Raw genomic sequence first — 21,728 nt, forward strand, 5'->3', positions numbered from 1 at the left:
GAGGAGGTTAGATGAACATCTAGCTGGGGTCATTTGACCCCAGTACTCTTTCCTGCCATGGCAGGGGGTTGGACTAGATGATCTGCTCAGGTCCCTTCCGACCCTACAAACTATGAAACTATAAACTTTGGAGTGCTTATCACTCCCATTTACCACCCACCTCAAGAGGCTTCAAGTGCTTAACCACATTTGGGTACTGAGGACTGGGAAAGCAGGAGGGGGAGTTTAGTTTTTTCTACTTAGGTATCTAAACATGCAGAGACCAAATTTAAGATGCCCTGGTTTGAATACTTCTAATAGGCTCCAGCTTTCCTTGCCCTCAGGTACACACAGCTTGCATGCTGATTACAAGACACTCTACTATTCATATTGCCATTTGAAGCAAACAGACACACAGACCGTTTACTTATGTACTTAAAGTTTATTTCTTCATAATTACAAGCTATTGTTAGAATTTTTAAACAAAAGGGAAGTCTATAAATAGAGGCTAACCCCACCTGAATAAGTTTTTAAAAAACAGTTAAAACTCCATAAGTAATGCCATTTAGCTCACAGCAGTGGTTTATTGGTAGTCACTGGGTAAAGATACTGTAGTCAGAGTCAGTAACATGAAATGTAACATCAAATGACTCGAAACTTTAAATTCCATACAGGAAAGCATGAATATATATATAATATATACACATAATATTGTATTGGTCCACTGAGTATATGTTTTTAACAAAAAATAAGAACTATGTAGTCCAGTTAAGCATCCAATATGCAAGATTAGTGTACACTTATTACAAAGGTTGTATAGATAAATTATAGCTATTTAATACTTGCAAAAGATGTTTTTAAGTTACTTTTTTGAGCAGGTGTCTGAAACGCTAATTTCCCAGTGCAAAAGAAAATGTTGTCCAAGTCAAGTCACCCATTTTCCTGAAAGATCAACAACTACCCTCTTTAAAGAGTCTTGCAGCAACATTGCCAGGTAAGTGGAATAGTTAAACTAGTGGTGGCTATGAGGCATCCCTTGCTCCACATAAAAGTTTCTGTAGAAGAACAATTCTATTTCCAACAGGAAATCCAAGCGAAAAGTGCAAGAGAGAAAACAGAGTTTATGCTGCTGCAGTCCAATTTTATGGACAAAAGCACCACTGTTTAGAGTGAATTAAAAGAACCTGATTACTGTAGAATGGAGTACAATTAACAATAGGCAATAAGTTACTTTTATTAACATTCTTTTAATCCTACTTTGACTCAGTGACCATAAAGAATTATAAATCAGTTTTTTTTAAGGTGCAACTATCAGTTGGCATTCAATAAATTACATGTACAGAAAAAGACTTGTAAAAAATTAAACTACGCCTTTATGCATCCTACTCTATCGAATCTCATATTCCACTTGTCAACTTGCCGGTTTAGTTGCATATTTCACAGAATTCGGCTCAATTAGCAATGGGTCTTCATAATTTGTCAGTCATCTTGGCCAAGAGCAATTTAACGCAAATGATCTATTTAGTCCTCTAGTACTACGAAACAACACAACTGATCCAACTGCCTTCAAATCTCAGAGACATGCAAGAAAGCAAGTAAATGTTTCAGTAGAATACAGTTTTCCCCACTTGCACTCTAAAAAGATTATCAATTAAATTTCAAGTCCAACAGTAGAACTTTCATTGAGGAAGAGAAAAGACATATGTATAGATAAAAAATAAAGCACTCTGTTCCAGCATTACTATAATCTCTTCTGAAAAAGTACAAAAGGTTTCAAGCAACTGATGAGAAGCCATAAGCAAGAGCACAATTGCCATACTCACCATCTGCTCAACTGCCAACTCCTGCCAGTTTATACTCCAGCTGTAGTCTCACTGACTGCGTTGTAAACAGATCTGTTTTCAGGTATGAATTTTATTTTGCTTTCCTTAAACTTGGGAGAGTGTGAACACCAAAACAATCCATTATCCAAATATAAAAATAACCAAAAAGTGAAATGTACCAGTAATGTCCACATACCATATAAAAATAAGTACTGAAACTCTAGCTAAACTCTTTGTGAAACACAGAAAACAGTATTTTAGCTTTTGCCTGGGTTACCATCTCTTTAAATAAACCAGCCCTTCCACCTAGAAAGAAAAGCCACCGTGTGCTAAGAATATGGAAGTTTGGGCATATACTTTTATGTTGTGTTCTGTGCCACTCTCACCAACTTGCTTTCTAAAGGAACTTGATTGGGACAATATTTTCTTGTCTCTGAACTTCTGAATTTGAAGAATCACACATGTTCATGAAGATATCTTCATACAAGACAAGAATGACAATGATTTTAAAGATGACATGCAGTGTTCTCTCCCTCTGTATTACAGAAAGAGACTTTATTGTCCTGGGTATACACCAAAAAAATAGCACAGGCAAAAATCTCGAAAGCATCCACAGTGGAGCAGTGCTCTGCTATAAGTTGGCTGATAACATTAATCAAATTCAGGAAAAATTATAAATCAGAGTGGGATAACAAAAAGATAAATAAATGATCACATTTGCAGGAATTTAAAACCTTTCATACTTTCCAATCCATAGGTAGCTTCTGATTAACATTTTAAATAGATTAAATACTCAGGAAATGGGAGAAATGGGACAAAACAGTTGAGATAAGACACACTGTCATTCTAACTTCATGCTTCTGAAATTTCAGATTTACTGAGTGCAATCGCCAGTTCCAAATCTTCTTGCTCTTGCTGTTTTAATCTTGCAAGTCTCTCTTTCTCTTCTCTCTCACTTTCTCTCTTAGCCCATTCAATCATGTCTTCTTCAGTAGGATACTGCAGTTTCAAGAGACAAGATATCTGGATTTATTAATGAAAAAGTAATCACCGTGTTCAAATCTCACACTAGGTTTTGGAGTCACTTAAACTGTTCCAAAATATTGATACACTAGTTTTAAAATAATGTAAATAGTCTCCTGCGTTGAAAAAAAAAAATGTATTAGCATGGTAGGCAAGGTGCTTTGGGTAAATCTGATGTCTTTTATTAGACCAACTCAAACAGTTGGAAAAATCCTTCTTAGCAAGCTTTCGGGCACAAACACCCTTCGTCAGGCTGAGGAAACGTCTGCAGTTGGTCTGTGCTCTTCCTGGATGGAGTGGTAAAGCAGCCAGAGGCCAGCACCTATGCAAGAAAGCCACTCAGTGGAAATATAAACTGAGGTGGTCAGTAGGTGAGAGAGGTGCGGGAAAGGCGGAATGAATGTAGCTGTAGCCAAAGGATGAGAGAGAGATGGGTAAGGGGTGGGGAGGGAATGGGAACAGCTGGCAAAAAAAAAGTGGAGGGTTTGAGAATGAAGGGAATGAGAATAGCTGGTAAAAAGTGGAGGGTTTATGTGGGGACTCTGACTCACCAGGTAAACCCTCCACTTTTTACCAACTATTCTCATTCCCTTCCCCCCACCCTCCTGTCTGCCATCCTTTGGCTACAGCTACATTCATTCCCCCTTCCCCCTCAGCTGTCTCACACCTTACCGACCACCTACCTCACGTTACATTTCCACTGAGTGGCTTTCTTGCCTAGGTGCTCACCTCTGGCTGCTTTGCCACGCCATCCAGGAAGGGCACAGACCAACTGCAGACATTTCCTCAGCCTGACAAAGGGTGTTTATGCCCAAAAGCTTGCTAAGAAGGATTTTTCCAACTATTTGAGTTGGTCTAATAAAAGATACTGGAGTATCTAGGAACCCTGTCCTTAGACCAACATGGCTACAACCTACACCCCTATCAGCATGGTACAAGTTTCATTTGTGATTTAAGAACTGCAACAAAGCAGTCCTGACAACCGATTATACTGAAAAATACCATCTAGCCAATAAACATAGGAACCTAAAAGTACAACCCAGTCAGATGATTGACTTCAGTCAATAAAAAAAAAATCACCCTTTAAAGCTTCTGAACAGCCACGCTGAACAGATTTGAGTCTTAAATTTGTAATGACAATATACAATGTTACTTTGGTAAACACTTTACATTACCTTTGGAACAATAAAGCCAATTAATTAGAAACAGATGAGGAGCTACTAATTAATTCACATACTGTGCATGACAGACCTGAATCTAGAGCGGTGGGAAAACCAGCTCTGTCCTCACTTCACTGTGTGATGCTCCTCTAACAGTGGATTTTTCCAAATGGAAAATCCTGCATCATAAAGCATGCAATCATAGTCAATTTAGATGTGCAGGTGGTGCCACTGGAAAAATGCTTCTGCAGAGGAATACCACACTAGCCATGTACTTCTGCAACCAGAAGCCTGCCATTAAAATGAAGAAAAAATGAGTATGTATACGCCCAGAATGTAAAATGTGCTACTACAATATTGCAGTAACTTGGCTTTGTGATCCTGAATAGTAGTCAGAAGTGAGGCATTATCTTAAAGAGTAGGCACATCAAGGTGAAATATGTTCCTATTGAGCGTGCAAATACTAGGTGTTTTAATATGCTCAAGCTAATTTCTGTCTTGACAGTTTCTGAAACTTTTGTGAACAGAAATTGAGAAATTTCTGATTCCTCCCTGTAGCCCACCCACTAGGATCCAAGCAGCTGAAGCCAGAGGAAACCGTCCAAACACTCATTCACAGATGACAGACAGCTCATCTCTCTCTTGCTTCACTTTCTCTTTTAGCACCCCAGGCTTTCTGGGTATGAAGAGTCAGCAGCACGAGCTTTTCAGGAATAGCCATGCTACAAAATACAGTAAGCAGCACAAGCCAATTGAACATTATCCATTTTAAGATCTAAACAAGGTTTACTTAAGTTAAGCATGTTATTTATTATGGCTTGCTAATGACAGCAATCGATACAGTTTGCTATCAGTATATATGCATCTATTTAAAAGCTAAAGATCGAAGGCCAAGTATAAACAACTGCTTGCTACTTTTTACTGTGTTGTGCTTGAACCTTTATTTTAGCAACCTTTCATAACTGAAATAAAACTATATTTTATTCATTAATAAAGCTGGATCTTCTAGAATTTATCACGTAACGCTGACATTTTGACCAAATATTTTAGGTAATACTTAAGAGTAAAAATTAAAAAATAAAAATTAGGGCCCTGTTTTGGTTTGCTTGGTTTTATGATGCAACTACAGCATTATATCACATGATTTCAATCAGTGCACTTTTTAAAATCTATTGCAAAATTTAAGTTAACAGATGATCCCTAGAAAACAAAAGCTGGTTGCTTAATAAAAGCTAGGGAGCCTTTACAGAAAAACCTCAATACAATAATTATTATGTAAATATTATCAAAACTATTCTGAATATTTTAAATTTTTTATTTTAAAGGAATGGATGACAATCTACAATACAAGCTTTGAGTGTAAAATCTCTTATGTGGGTATTTGCTCTAAAATTAATATTTAGACTTTAAGCATTTAAATTAGATCCTTAATGGAAAAGGATGACACAGTTCAGAAGATAAGTTTTGGTTACTTTCAATTAAGCTTGAAGATTTTATTGCAACTGAATCACTTGTTTGGTTTATTTTTTAATCTTTAAAAATAAATCCTTCCATTGCCCCCCACTCCACGAAGAAAAAGAAAAAAACCCGCAAAAAAGTTCACTTACATTACCAAAGTTTGCAAAATTGTTGGCATCTGTCTCTTTACTGATATTGGTGGGAGCAAATGGGTCACAAAACAAATCTGCTTCTTGCTCTTTGGAAGTCTCACAGCCAGGGAAAGGCTGAAACGGATCATTCAATTTAAAGGAATCTGAAGAATCCAGTTTATTGATAGGTCTTTTTCCTGGATTAAAATAATTGATATCAACTCAAATGACACAGATGACTGACATTACTGTGTGGTACTGCCTTTAAAAAATCCATAACACAAGAGCTATTTGGACTGCACCCTGGCATAAAGGGGCAGAGTCCTGCTGACTTCAGTGGTGTGGAGGCTCTCTGACGAACAGACCCCTCACCTCCTATTTCTTCCATATCTAATTATGCATTAAATTACAGAGTAAAGGACTTAAGCATGTGTATTAAATGTCACGGTCTCTTAAAGACCATAATTTCAGCACAATATTTTCTTTGTTCTCCAGGTATCTATGCAACTCTAATAAGATGAGTTATTAAATATTGTATTTAGTCATTTATGAACTGAGCTAGTTACCTGCATAGCAAAGTAAAAAAAAAACCCCAAACCTAAAAAACCCCAACAACAACAAACCCTTAGAAAGAAAAACAAACTCTTTACTAATGCTTTGAAGATCTCTGGTGAACTTCTAACTTTGCTGCCTTTTGTGGCTTCTCTGGTTTTCAGGGAAGATGAAGGAACCTAACAACAGGTGTTCACCAACTCTGCACTAACCCCCTCTACATGAGAATAGATAGCTATTTATCCATCAAGAATTGAGATCCGCACTCTTCTATCTTCAGCTTACTCAAAGTCAGCTTTCAATACTTTGTGGAGGACATGATCCCAGTTCTTCCAAAACAGTGTCTGTTTAATATTCTTCCCACCTCTCAACTTCTTTTTCTGCATATGTAATCATTCAAGGTAGTTTCAAAAGTGAGGCTTCCAGTATCTTCAGTTGCTTCTGCTGGAAAATCTCTTTACTTCAAAATACTTTTTGATGTTTACAATAGCTAATTGTTCCACTTCAAATTTATTTTGGCCTCATTTAGTCTGAGGTATTTCCATAAGTCCCTAGGAGACTCCAACTTAGCAACATTTTTTCTCTTTTATGTATATTAATTGGAAAATATAAAATAATTTTTATTACCTGAGATATTTAGACTATAACCCCACAGATAATGTGTGCTGGTACAAAAACTACTACTGCAAGCCTTTCGTTTTCTAAAATTAACAGAACAACACAGCCTCTAATTTTCTTCATGCCAGAGATAAATTAATTCTTGAAAGACCCTTGAGTACAGAACATCCTTCATTCTAATGCAGTCCAAAAAGCAAAAAATTCCTTTTCTGAAATGTTCTGAACCTCAGAGAGCTTCTCTGGCAGGGATGCAGCATCAGATTCACAGGCATGAAAACTGGCCTATTACTACCTCTGCAGTTCATTAAGGAATTTTGACTCTGAAGTCCTGAACACCTGCTACAACAACTTCCTTATTTAGGACCAATTTCTTTAAAAAAAGATACAAGTACACAGTAAGAAAAAAGCAGATATATTTAAGCTTACACATTACTACAAATGTCACCTGCATATGAAAGATAAAACAAACGCCACTATATACAACTGAAAGAACAGCTTTAAATTAGGGCTGTCAAATGATTAAAAAATTTGGTTGCAATTAGTTGCATGGTTAAAAAAACGAGTTGCAATTAATCACTGTTAATAGCACAACTAGAAACTGAAAATTATGTGTAGAAAAACCTCAAAGGTATGCAAAATCATGCAGGTACTTTGTATGGTTGGGGTATGGGTGTGGCAGGGAATCTGTGAAGGTGTGGGGGGTTCTGTGGGTCAGGAGTGAGGGGCAGCAGCAGGGCTGGGGGTGTCTGTGGCTTGGGAGTGAGGGGCAGACAGACAGACAGACAGACAGACATGCATACATACACGCACGCATGCACAAAGACACTGCCTAGCAGGTAAGTGTGTAGGGAGGAAAGGGACAGGGAGGACAGATCAAGGTCCCCATGGTGAGGGAGGGAGTGGGGCAGGCAGGGGCATGGGGCCCAGGGGCTGCAGTGGGTCATGGGATGGAGCTGCTGGCGCATTGTCCAGGGACATGGGTCAGGGGCTGCTCCCACTGTGTGCACCCTGGGGGAGGAATGCAGGATACATACCTCCTGGATTTGTGCGTGGGGCAGTGGTGGCCTGCTGCTGTGCACTGGACTCTGTGCCCAGCTGCCATTACCCCAGGAGCCATGCAACACCATTTTGTGCCTCCTGCTGCCAAGCAGGAAGGGGATGCGGTGCAGCCAGTGCGTGGCTCCTGGGGCAAAGATAGCAGGGCACAAGGCCCCAGCCTGCAGCAGCAGGCCACCCCCCCATGCAAAAGTCAGGGGGGCTCATGCCTCGCCTGGGGTGCACATAGCAGTGGGAGCAGCCCTTCCCCTCCCCCCCAAGCCCAGGGAGAAGCCTACCCCAGGGCCCCATTCATCCCAGCCCCTGGCCCTGGCCTCTGCCCTCTTCCCTCCTTCACCATGGAAGCCTTGATCTGCCCACACCCCTTCCCTCCCCCATGTCTCTTCCCCTTCACACTTGCCTGTTGGGTGCTGCTCCATACACTGCTGGGCTGTGTTCCTAGCTGCCTGCAGGCTGTGGCTGCTCAGCTGTGTCTGTGCACGCCTCTCCCCACTCCCTTGCTGCAGCCACCCAGAGCCCGTGCCTGGGCTGCCCTGCAGTCCTCTGCACTGCCACCACTGCCCCACAGGGCAGGCCGGAAGCAGCCATGATGGCAGCAGAGCAGAGCCCAAGTGAGGGCTCCAAAACTACGTGCATGATTAATGTTAAAAAAGTTAGTGCAAACAATAATTAACATGTTAACCACACACATCAACCACAATTAATTGACAGTCCTACTTTAAACACAATTAGATAAAAAATATGACAACTTGAACAAACCGTGGCTTTTTATGCATTTAATAATTGAATAAAGTTGTTCACGACATATATTTCTTTTAATACTGTGACATTTAACAAGCGATCCCATTATTTTTTAAACTATTTATTAGTTTTAAGACACTGGAACATGAATGTTATCTTCATTCATCAAGCTCTTTTCTGGAGGTAAGCAGGGTTCAGTGGATACAGCACAGGACTGGGAGTCAGGAAACTTGGGCCTATTACTAACTTCCACTGACTATACTACAAGACCTTGGAGGAGTCACCTGGATGGAAAGAAGTCAAGGTTTTCCATTTGAGAAATGAGAATCGTGCCACTTAGACTTGTAAAATTCACTTTGAGTTCTATGAATACAAACACTAAGATTTCTTTAAGTACGAGAAGGTATTGGAAATTAGGGGTTTCCAACAGCACTAGCACACAAAATTCAAGTTATCCCTATTTTTTCCTTAAGATTTGCAGCAAAGCATAGCAAGCACCACTGAACAGAGCTCTCTGTAGAAAGTTTCCCTTGTAGAAATTTCAAGTTACTACATTTTCTCATCTTTTCCAGTTCCTTGCTCCCTCTAAGCATACCGCTGACTTAACACAATGCCCCCTTTCCTTTTTGAATCGTTCTGCTCTTCTACATAATTAGGTTATCAATCCTACTGCAGAGAGAGATATACCATGTTAGTTTGGAGTTATGCAGAAAGAAAGGCAAGGCAACATCTAAGGTCATCTTCACATATACTCTGGGGTGAGGGCTACTTTAATTAGAGCAGCTTTCTGAAATCTCTCTAATTAAAGAGCCCTTGGTGTCTCATGCATGCAGTATCCCATGTTTCAAAATGGTGGTAGGGGCACTTTAACTAAAGCTCAGTCAATGAGCCATTTTGAAGAGCAGGGATGTTGAATACATGTGAAGCCAAGGCTGCTGGAGTGTGCTAATTAGCATGCTCCAGCAGACTTGATTCATTGAGTCTGCTCCAACATGTGCTACTTAGCACACATTGGAGCAGGCATCAGGCATGTGTATAGCTGCCCTTATGGACTAACTTATTCAGAACGGTATGAACTTTCATAGGCTACAGCTTACTTTGACAGATGCTACAACTGGACTGGCAGAGAACAGGAGTATTATATTTTGAAGCAACTCCTGATAATGTCTCTGCTCCTACTTTATAGCCCCACTCCATTCCTTTAAGTGACTGTTTTAAATTTGCATATGGAGCTATATACAAGCCATTGTTTGATCTGTTATTTAGCTCAAACTGCATCTGCTTCTTTTTCCTGACTGGAGGAAGAGCACTTTACATCTGAAAACTGGTTTGAAATCTCTCCCAACTACGTAGTTGATTCAATAAAGGATATCACTAAAAAATCCTTGATGCTCATATATTCCCTGGACCATCATGGGTACAACAACACCCCAACCCCAATAAAATCCACAGGGAATTTAACTTTACTGTACTAGTCAGAAGAAAAGGAGCCATTAATCTGCTATCACTATAGAAGTGAGTATGACAATCTTTAATGAAACTTCAAACATCAGCTCCTACCTGGTGGTGGGGGACAGGGTCTTGTAGGAGTGCCAGTCTTGGGTGGTAAAGCAGGAGGAATATCCTCATTTTTGGCTGGTGGTTCCTCAAATAAGTTTTTAGTTATGACTACATTGTTGACAGACCCTGATGTGGAAGAACTAAAGGGATCTTCATTGTTGGCCTTTAAAAAAAACCAAACACAAACCACAGCATTAGTGTTTCTCTACTAGTTCCACCTTTTTTCTTCTATAAAGATCTATACCTCAATTAGAAAAACACAACGAAAATTGGAGAAAAATTAGAGATTGTTTATCATGTCACTGTTGTGCATAATACAAAGTTACATATGTATGTAATGACAGCAGTTGAAAAGGTGCAATCAGGTTATGTTGTGCTGGGTGCTGTACAAGCATAGAACAGAAAAGCTCTGTCCTTACCATATTGTTTTTGAGGCAAACATGATGCAGAGATCAACAGATAACTTCGGATGAAAAATAATCAAATTAAAAATCACAAGGGCAACAGACAGGAGTAACCCTTGGAGCATTCAGGTACAACAGTGATAGTTAAAGCAAAAAGAAACCTGAGACTGGTACTGATGCTACACTTTGCAGTAAGTAGGAAGCCAGCACTTAGGGAACTAGAGTAAAAGGGGTTTTGTTGACTCAGGACTACAAAAAAAAACCTGTAGGAATAACCCAGGCACAACCTTTTCTCATCATCTCAAACTCTCCATCTTATGTACCAGTGACTTTCTTGACAGATGTTTTACAGTGAAATTTTTCAAAGAACCCCTGTATCAGCCAACAAAGAAGTCCTTTCTGTTTTGGGGATTAATGAATATACAGTGTGGAGCACTGCTATTACGAGTCTTCTCCTAAGACCAGCTATTAAGACCTAAGGCCCTGCCTACTGTAGGACAAATATATTTAAAAAAAAAAAAAGAGCTAAGCAGCACATTTTAAAAAACTGTTTGGTGAAATTTTGACCTTACTTGAGGTCAATGCCAAAATTCCCAATGACTTCAGTGGGCTAGGCTTTCACCCCTAGAGGGCAAAGGAATGAATGCATCTCACTGCCACAGTGAAAGCCAGAAATCAAAACTTCTACCACACCTTTCCCCTACCTTCTGGACATACCCAAAAAGGATCATTTGTGCAGGAATCAACAAAGAGAGGCCAGGGAACCAGCATACACAGCAACAAGCAGTTCATTATGGCTACAGACCCAAAGAAGCTAAGAACAGTTTAACTGCAAGACGAGATCAAGACAAACATGGTTCAAGCAAGCTTAGACCTATCCAAATATTTTTTTAAACTGTATCAAAATATTTACATCATATCCTTCATAGCAGGACTCGAGGCACTTTCCCATAAGAAACCCTTTTAGAAGTCAAACTTTGTCACTAAGGGTGCGACACTAGAATGCTAATACAAAAGCTGTATAACAACCAAAATGATTAAGTCTTCCTATTGTATCTAAAGATTTCAGCATTGTTCACACATTTAAATCATTTCCCATTACCTTTGACAGTGTGCTAAAGTCAGCAAAACCACTTCCAAATGATTCATTTCCAAACAGAGAGGCAAAGGGATCTGCAGCTAAAATAAGAAAACGAACAAACAGAACAGGATAGAATCAAACAGTACACTGTTTTTCAGAGACTAAACTAACATAGTCAGCCTAAATCAGAATGTTTTAGTTGTATAATCATATAAAAAAATTATAAGGTATGACATAATTCACTTGGAATAGTCAATATATTATTCGGATTGAAAAAAAAAAGATGATTGTACTGGTTTTGTTGTCATAGGAAATATTTTTACTTTACTAAAAACAGCAAATGCTCTTTACTAATTCAGAATAATTGTTCCTCTGAAAAGGTAGGTTTTTAGATAATAGCACTGAGATGCTGCACTTTTCTTCACAAATGGAACAGAGAATCTGTCTCTTAAATGACAGTATGCAGACAACAAGCATCAGTAAACTAAGCAGATTACAGTTTGCTACAAAATATTTTAAGATAAAAAACTGGGATAAATAGAGGGTTTTGTTTGTTTTTTTTTTTAAAAAGGAAGCTTTCAATTATTGTTTTAATCATGGGGAATCAAACTCATCCTCATTATCATTCACCCTGAATCTCTTGATCCTTTTGGATCGAGTTTCCTTTTCACAACTAGATGGCTTCAAACTATCCAAATGGGTTTTTTTCAAGGCAGCACAAGATGCAATCTCTCTTTGCACATACCTACATACATGCTTCCCAGAAAAAGTATACATTTGCTGCGATTAAAGTGGACTACCTTATTAAAAAACATAGCTCTAGAACCAATCCCTTTTTTCCTTTCCTGGCTGATATATTACATCATGTGCCACAGCTCAGATCATGATACCTGAGCTCCCTGAGGTCAGACTGAATATTGTCTTCACTAAGGCAGTCCATATTTACATACGCTTCTAGACAATGGCCCTGTTTGCTCATTAAGCTGTTCACATAATTAAACATATTGATTATTTTTCCTGAATATGTTGTGAAGCTTTCTTCTTCATACTGTAAGAGGTTTAATACATCTAATCTTGCTTTACCAGGATCATTTTGCGCAGTAATGGCTGTTCCACCAGGAGCAAAAGGATCATTGTTCTTCGGTGTTTCTGCCTACAACAGAAAATACATTTAAGGGAGACTTGGATTCTTTACATCTATACCACCCTAAAAAAACAACAGAGCTTTACCTCAGCACAAATTCTCATGCCAGCTGATCACTGCAACATTATCATTTTCTCTTTCAAAGTATGGGAACCCCCTCAAGTATTAATGACTTCTTTCAGAGATGAGCAAACCAAGGCAGAGAGGACTGGTGACCAACAAGAGCATACAGCAAGTTTGTGACAAAGGTGGAAGTAGAACCTACATGCGAACGACTAATTCTTCTCATCTGCTAAGCATCTGATCAGTGCTTCCTCTATAACTGGCCTTTCAGTTTTGACTTCCAGTTCCCAGTTTTAGCTACTAGATCGTATTTTTCGTGTTATTTACTGACTGCGTTGAAAGAAAGTTTAGAACTTGTAAAATCAGAGCCCTGAATGAATAGGACACTTGCATCCCACGGAACAACAAAGCTCCACAAAAAAGCAAGCTACATCCTTGCAAAGTTTAAGATTGGTTCTTCAGGCCTATGTACCATAGGAATGGGTTCTGGTCTGCACAACCTCAAGGAAACATGTGGCAGTTTGTTTCCTAGGTGTTTCAATTAACTGGAGCTAACAAAATGGAGGATGCAATTCAGAATTTTTAGCAGAGTTCAACTTACAATTTTTTGGTTTTCCAAGAAAACCCAACAAACCAACAAGTTAACCTTGAAAATAGCGTTTTATGTTTTTCCTAATCTTCCTGTATAATAAAGGGTTTAGTCCGTCTGTCCATAACGCTCTTGGAGCACTCTGACTGGTTAGTGAAACAACCAGAGTGCAGAGCACTGCCATGATGGCAGGGACAGAGCAAGGGGGCAAGGCCAGCGTGCAGCTATCCACCACCCTGTGCCGCCTCTTTTTTTTGGGGGGTGGGGAGGGGAATGAAAGCTTGCCCCACCATCGCCTGTGTGTCGCTCCACCAGCTCCCTGAACTGCTGCCATCTCCAGCACTGCTGTCTTTGCCCCACCCCCTCCAGCTCTGCTCCTCGGAGGCAGAGGACAGCGGTCCAGGGTGCTAGTGTAGAGGGGCAACCTTCCCCCCACACTGCTCCTGGGAGGCAGCAGCGGTGCTGGGTGGCGGGTGGCTGTGCTCCATCCCTGCTGGCCTCACCCCGCCCCTGCCTGCCTGCCCCTCTCCCCTGTCATTCTTGATGGGCAATTCAGTAGTAGTTACTATATTCTAGGAGAAATTTGAAAAGAAGCAATTTTTAACATGAGACTGGAAGTGCAGTATTCAAAGACATACTAATCTATTCTCCAGTTAAACTTGCCACCAAGTTGGTTTAATTTCCTGACTGTACCCAACTTGGTTCTCAAATATGGGTCATTTTGGTTCTAAAGTATATTTAGAAAGAACACCATAATTCCTTTGGAGGCTCTTGATTTTTGTGGACCTTTCTGTTGAAACTAAAGCATGAATCGCCTTAAAAGAGCTGCTCTTTGAGAACACAACTGGCACTTTCCAGAGTGGAAACGGAGATCAACATCTGTGTAACGTGCTTCACAACCACTTTCCCAGAGTGTGGGAATTCACTTATTTGCTTTTAGCTCAGTTTTCTAAAATTAGCTCTCTTCTTCATCAATTTCTAATTAAAATGTATCAATGGATACAGTTGTCATAAAAGGGTCAAACTGCCATGTGCATCCTCTCTCCCTCATCACAGAAGCAAGGAAAATGTTAAGCCACCTAAAAGATTAGAGCCTTTACTTCTCCACCCGTAAGCACACATCTTATTACCATGATGAATTACACACAGGCCCACAGCATGTGTTACATTTCTGGTATGATTAAGGTGGTAATCATGCCAGAAATAGCAACTGGTCCTCACTCACTCTCTCAGTAATTCAATTCTTTAGGGGGAAAATGGTTGAAATCAGACATGAAAAGTTTGGTTAGTGCTATCAGAGTCTAGAAGAATGAGACATCTACCATGCCCTACATCAGGGAAGGGGTGGGGTAGGGAAAGGAGGCAGAATGACTCAGCTTGGGTCTGAGACAGGCAGGCATTAGGACCCACTGCCACCGCTGTTTCACCCATCACCCAGGTGTGGCACCTGACAGAGCCCTGTGCTGCTGGACTGCAGTGCAGACAGGCAGAGAGTGCTATCCCCCCACCAGAGCACCAGGCGCCGGAGTGCAGCACAGTGCAGCAGAAGTTCCCTGCTACTGGAGCCCCCTACTGCCATGGGCATGACTGTATGGGCTGGATCTAGCCCACAGGCTATAGGCCACCAACCCCTGCCCTACACTATTTCTTGAGATACTGTCCCAAAATGTACTTCTAGGAATTAGAACAAAGATCTCTGAAGACAAACTGATGGAACAAAATATCCATTTCATCTCAAGGATGAAACATCTGCATTTCAAAGCATGTCCCTATGCACAGAATGGTTCCATCTGGACCAAACTATTAGTTAAGGCATTTGACCAACCATCTTCTGTTTCCTTCCAAACTTACTGTGAGATTGCCTGTTGCACTGAAAGGATCAGTATATGCTGCTGCAAAAGGATCAGTAGAGGATTGCTTGAAAAAACAGTCAGCTGCAAAAGGATCTGAACCTTTGAAGGGATCACCACCAAAAGGATCTGCATAGATAAAGGGCACTTATTTAAGAAACATTTGTCATTAAGATGCTTTGTTTCATTTAGACGAACGTCTTAAAAAAACAAACACATGATTTCGTATTGGTTCCTTCCTATTAATACTGGAGTGATTGATCTGTTACAATTCAAGTGGATCACTGCTTCCCTCTTAAAGTTCAATGAAATGCTCAAGAATCAGCATGCTTATTTGGATTGCTCTGAAATGTTATGCCTTATGGGTGTCACCCCTCCTCCATCCTCCAAAGAAGAATATACAAATTTGCTGGGAGTCTGGTCTTTGTAATTTAGTTCAACCTCAGTCTGCTTCCCCTTCACACTTGAGGAAGGACAGCTGATGCCTGAAAGTTTGTCTAACTGCTCTCCCAGCTATGCAGTTGATCCAATTTTGGAGACATATGGAGCAGCAAAGCAGCCTCCCGCAAAATGTAGCATTTTGCACAATCTAGAATTCTCCTAACTTTTTTCACTAACAACCATGGGAAAGAACCAGAGCCACACCTTTGCACTCTCAAATTCAAAACAGACAGTGACCTGCAGACACATTGCTACCATCATCTTCTACTAAGGGGTTTTAAGCTTTTGGAAAATATGCCATGAGGAGTGCAATGAATTCTGAAGGACTTTGAACTTGTTTGGAAAATTGTTTCCTTGACTGCTCATGCAAGGTGGGATGTGGGGCCCCAGTCCCCATGGAGGGAAGCCAGGATTGGAGTGAGAAGCCGAAGCCTAGAAAACCCTTTGTGGCAGCAAAATTTGCCATGCTGCCAGCAGAGCTGCTCCAACACTTGCCAAGTGGCATAAGATTTCTGTCACTGCTCAGCAGCCAGCTGAAAACACAAAGACACTTGGCCCCTCCAGCTGGCCACCACTGCTCAGTCAGGAGCTGGTGCCTTTCCAGAGCATACTTCATGATCTGATGGCACAGCTGCTAAAGCCCGAGTGCAGCAGAGTCATCAGAAGGGCTTGGGTGTGAACATGCTTTGGCAACTTGGCAGTGGTGGCTGCACTTCTGTTCACTCCCAATGTCCAATTGAACATTTCACAGCTGAACACTGCCTAGGGAAGCAGGGAATGAAGGATAATGCCTTACAGAGGAAGGGCTTGGGTAAATATTTTGAGGGGGGTGCACGACTAAAGGTAGCTTGCTCTAGTACTTTGAACTGCTTTTAAAATCGCTGACTAGCTGAACCGAACCACTCTGGAACTTCCCTGATCATTACCTGGGGCGAGGACAGATCACTTTTGATTTTCCAAGTGTCTCCAACTTCCATTGGTTCTACATTTCTCAGCATCTTTCTCCAGAAGTCTTATCTCCTCCTAATAAGGACACTTACGTCCTTGAAACCAGTTTCTCATAACTCCAGCATATCATAGCTGTTCTCCACCTTTCCTCTCTTAATAGGCAGACTGTTTGATGGGTCACGTTTGGCAAACAACTGCACAGAGGGAGAATTCTCAGTCTAGAGTGCAAACAGGATCAGCGAGCTCATGGGAATTATAACACTCTCCATGTGAATGCACACTAATACGTTAGACAGGGTACTGAACTGAAAAGATCTACAACAAAAGCATCTCAAGAAGTGCCACGCAATTGGCAACTGATTAAAACCCTTACATCACTCCTTAAGATAATGCTCCAACTAGGTCTGTTTTCCATTTTTGCTAAAATACTGTTTCATTTAGGAATTCCAATGCATTTCTCGTACCAGTATATAGAGCTTGGCATACGATGCTGTTTTGCTACTGTCCTCCAACTATCTTTTGTTTTCCTTATTTTGTGTTCCATATACCATTTGTAGCTACATCCAACCATTGTACTTGGCTTCAAAAAACATTGGTTAATACAAAGAGAATGGACTTTTCTAGTTGTAACAGAGAAAGTCACACTTAAGATGGCTCAGGACCTAGTAATGCAGTGATACTGTCTAGATCACCGTTCTAATTAAGCAGCGTGGCTTCAACTTCAAGCAATGTAATAATGCTAGTAAAAGGTGCTAGATCAATAACCTTCAAGAACCAGTCCCATTTAACTACAGGACAGATACTAAACTGGCAGTGAAATAAACTTGACACCACTATTGGGGTACCTTGAACTCAACTCTGACTTGATACAAAAGGCTGAGCATTGCCAATTGAAACAGGAAATTTTATATGGACAATAATTCGGGCTATGCAGCCTAAACATATTTAAGACACTTTGTAAGACATGGTACACCTATCAAATAGTAATTATTTCAGGTCATTACTGCTTTGCTCAGATTCAAACTAATGACCAAAAATTTAAGTTTTTCCGTATTCTAAACAAATCACTTGGGCTCCCCCCATATTAGATATATAAAATATGAGTACTTGTAGGGAAAAAAAGAACTGCTGTTAGACCTACTTACCAATTTTCCCAAAGGGGTCATCTTTGAAAGGATCACCTGTTTAAGAAAAAGAGAAATGGTCACAAATCTGTTAGCATAATATTCACTGAAATGAGTGCTACTTAGGTACAGATTCAAAACAAGCTAACAATCCTTGCCACCATTACTCAGGGGAAGTTTAATTCATGTTAGTAGGACTAGAATGGACGGTATTAAAAAGCCAACATTCACCACCACTACTATTTCCTAGCACAGAGCACATTCAAAGGGATGATAAAGCTCAAAGATGCATCTGTGTGGTACCTGTTGACAAACAAACGAATAGCCCAACATTTATCCATACATATATGTATGCACACATGCGTGAGTGAACTGCTTGTCCCCATGGGGGCACTCAAAATAAAAGCAAATTCACTTGTAAAGTGGATCAATTAAGCAGAATTGGACTCCTGTGTCAACACTTTCATTAAGAATTAAAGTCAGAATTCAATTTATACTAAAGTGATTTATGCTAAACTGATTTCAGAGAACTTTAATTCTGAAAAAGACTGCTGATACAAGAGCTTTTTTAATACTAAATTAAGTTGAATTACATTGGATTAAATTTTACTTAAATTTTCCTCTATAGGCAAGCCCTTAGAATACAAAACTACACCAATAACATTGCTGAGAAGTGTTCAGTGAGACCACAGCAAATCACACATCATTTTTATTCCCCTCAGGTTAGATTTTAATGGGCTCAAAGTTTATACAATATGGAACAGATTGAAACTGCCCTCCTTCATCTTTCGTACAAGAGGGCTTCTCAGCGTAACAGGTTTCAGTATAAACACCCTCCCTTTCCCCTGTCTTTGCTGGAAGGAGGCAGGGAAGGTGTGGATAAATGAGGAAAGTTTCAAACCTCTTTCCTCATAATCAGGACTTAGAAAAGCTGTTTGTTACCTTCTCCTGGCCCTTGGACCAGCACACTCGCATTTGATTCCAGTAAGTTTGACACCACAACCAAAGTCAGCGAAAGGACCAATAATAAAACAAAGTTCTAGTCCCAACAAAACTACAATTTCAGATCCATCAGTTTCTTTGGCGAATTCATACTGAAATTTCTACTTACTGCCAACAAAAGGGTCAGACTGGAAGAAATCTAAATTGGCTTCTGTAACTGGATCAGGTAGTGGAGGAGACTCTTCATCAAATGGCTCCTCCTGGGGAAGGGGGGTGGAAAAAGCATGAAATTCTTTAAAAAGAAAAAAAAGATAGAAAAGATATAACGCTTCCTTTGAAACTTAGAGAAAATAAGGGTCCTAAAAGGCAAACAACTTGCATTCTACTGAACGTATCAACAGACATCTGAGAGGTCAGTCAACAGAAAGTCTCCCTAAATGGTCACTGTATAAGCTATGTTTAGATGCAAATCTAATGCATTGTCTCAAAAGTGTATTTCTTTCCAAAGTTTCTTCAAACTCACTTTTTTGGTAATATGTTCAGTCAGGGTCTCTTTCTCTTCTTCTATGACAGCTTGTGTTGTTTCAGGACTATTCCTTACCTATAGAAAAAAGAAGAAGAATAAAGTCCAGAGATGGAGAGATTCTATCTTTTAGAAAACATTTCAGGGTGGGAAGTGGGATATGCTTAAAAAAAAAAAAAGGAGAAAAAAGAATATGCCAAATATGTTTTTAATTCAGACATGCCAATTTAAAAAAAAAAGGGACTGATCTGCCAAATATGAAGTTTCCATATGCCAAATAAAATATTAAAATGCACTGCAATACATTCAAATATCTAAAAGGGAACTCTCTTATTACTGGCCAACAGGCTCTGTATATGCTGCAGAGCCCTATATAATATGCTCAGGGAATCCTGCAGATGCTATAAGAACGAAGACTCCAAGATAAAAGGCACTGCAACTGCAGCATTATTTTTCATGCCATGTTGCCTTACTTGACTGCTCTACTTAGACAAATGAAATGTAGTTCTCTAAAATAACACCATGACATTCTTTTTGTGCTTTTTATACACAGGGTTAACTTACAAACATCTTATCAGACTTCACTGATCTGCTGTATTCTAACTGAGAATACAAATCAGAGCACTTTACTCACTGGAGACTCATGACTTATTTGTTCATCTTCTGCTGAACTCTCCCTTTCAGCGCTCTCATTGAGGTTAGCAGTTTCACTGCTGCTGTTGCTAAGACTAGAATGATCTGCTGTCCCATTAACAAGTGTGTTGTGTGGGTGACTATGCCAGTTGAATTGATTATTTTCCAAATCTTTAAGCTCAAACAGTTTCGTCTGCACCTGTAAATGGAATGAAAACATGCATTAGTATTGCAACAGGGCAAAATGGTACAAGGTACACTTGCATACATGCAAAAGTAACACCACCATTTCCTGAAAGTGATAAAACAGAGCCACACTCTTTGGTTTCAATCTTAGGTATGTGATTCAGAACATGGATTAGAATGATGCATATTTAAAAATGGAGGGATATTGTGGTCTCAGTACAGAACTCATGCTGAAAACTGAGGTTTTTAGTTGCAGTTCTGGCAAGAATTTAATCTGCAGAGCTAGACGAGTCACCACCTCTATTGCATCGTCTCTTCCTCTGTCAAATATCTTCCCATCTCATTGGGTGTTGTAACAAACCACTGGTCTTTATAAAGTGTGCTGAAGACAAGTAGCAGTATTAGCAAGAGTCACAGACCCATCTAAGAGTGCAGGCAAGATGTGTTAGTCCCCATCTGCCGGGTTTAGTTTTTTTAATAAGGAATGTTAAAACTAAATCATAATCCCAACATGGAGAAATAAAGATTTATCAGAATTCCCATCCTTGGGGAACAACTACAGATTAGTAATCTTCTCCAAAGAGGGGGCAAGAGAACCACTTTTTTTTTTGGAGTCTAAAGAAAAAAAGTGCATCTCCCTAACCAGATATACATCTATATTGATCTACACATAGGTAATGCATTTATTAGACAACTCAACACCACTCTACTATGTAGGGAAACATTAACTGATTTTCTAGATGAGGTGTAAGGAATGAAGTCCAGATCAGGGTATTTAGGTGCCTAATTCTCACTGGTTTCAAAATCTGAGATTGTATTGGCAACTAAATGAAAGGTTGCATCTAAAAACCTTTCCGAATCTGGATTTAAGTGATGTGCTAAGTCATACAGGAATCCCGTAGAGATCAGAAGAAATGACACAGCATCATTTAAGGCTCACATAGTGAACTAATCAATGGATCATCCTACAACTAGTATACCTGCTGTTTACTACTTGTAAGCCAGGAGGAATAAAATTTAAAAGACCAGTTAAACATTGTGGGGCAAAGTTAGTGACACCTTATTCATCCAGCAATATACAGTTGATCCAATAAAACGTATTACCAAAAAAATAAATAAATCTTTGCCCCTTGCACATTTCCTGGACCGTCATGGCGACAACACCACTTCAAGGGCACTACAAAGGAATCCTGACATGAATATGAAAATCTGTTCAAAATCCAAATACCACTACTTTTGATACGAGAACAATTAACTAACAACCATTAAAAATAAACTGACAGACCAGCTATCATTGAAAACATCTCTCACTAACACAAAAGAGGGAAAAAAACCCCTAGCTGCTAGATATTCTCTCAACCTTGCTGCATGCCCTTGAATGCAACAATGCCAAGTCTATTTGTTAATTAAATTATATGCCCATGGTTGAAAGCAAGTTGTGTAAATATATTACAATTATTCTTCCAAAGAAATCAGTTCACATGAAGTGAAACTGAGCGCCAGCAACAGAAGTGCTAGAAGGAAAATCACAAGTGTTTTTGTAAATACCCCTGACAGCTCTGAAAATGCCAATCTAATTAATCTGTCCTAAACACAAACAGGAACAAATTTGATAATTTTGTCCTAATCCTGTTTAGACAGCGCTCCAAATCAAAGCTTTATGTTACCATCAGAAAGTTTCCACTCACATCAAATCAGC

The 21,728-nt window shown here is 39.8% G+C and overlaps 1 protein-coding gene across 2 annotated transcripts in view; it reads right to left on the reverse strand.

Annotated features, from left to right (window-relative positions):
- Positions 1 to 401: 401 nt before the first annotated feature.
- The window catches only part of EPS15 (epidermal growth factor receptor pathway substrate 15), a 107,554-nt gene continuing 86,227 nt past the window's right edge, over positions 402 to 21,728 (reverse strand). Inside the window, exons 16-25 of one of the 2 annotated variants that reach the window (XM_019531407.1) lie at positions 19,845 to 20,042; positions 19,211 to 19,288; positions 18,857 to 18,947; positions 17,767 to 17,802; positions 15,234 to 15,361; positions 12,670 to 12,739; positions 11,608 to 11,684; positions 10,102 to 10,264; positions 5,593 to 5,771; positions 402 to 2,801 (exon numbers count right to left, since the gene is read on the reverse strand). In XM_019531407.1, the coding sequence (XP_019386952.1) occupies positions 2,655 to 2,801; positions 5,593 to 5,771; positions 10,102 to 10,264; positions 11,608 to 11,684; positions 12,670 to 12,739; positions 15,234 to 15,361; positions 17,767 to 17,802; positions 18,857 to 18,947; positions 19,211 to 19,288; positions 19,845 to 20,042 (1,167 nt within the window). In that variant the 3' untranslated portion in view covers positions 402 to 2,654. Of the gene's footprint in view, positions 2,802 to 5,592; positions 5,772 to 8,561; positions 8,826 to 10,101; positions 10,265 to 11,607; positions 11,685 to 12,669; positions 12,740 to 15,233; positions 15,362 to 17,766; positions 17,803 to 18,856; positions 18,948 to 19,210; positions 19,289 to 19,844; positions 20,043 to 21,728 lie in introns of those variants that run through there. The other variant, XM_019531408.1, reaches the window with a different exon arrangement.

This window comes from Crocodylus porosus, unplaced genomic scaffold, assembly GCF_001723895.1.
Source record: "Crocodylus porosus isolate Cpor-Errol unplaced genomic scaffold, CroPor_comp1, whole genome shotgun sequence".
NCBI classification, from domain to species: domain Eukaryota; kingdom Metazoa; phylum Chordata; order Crocodylia; family Crocodylidae; genus Crocodylus; species Crocodylus porosus.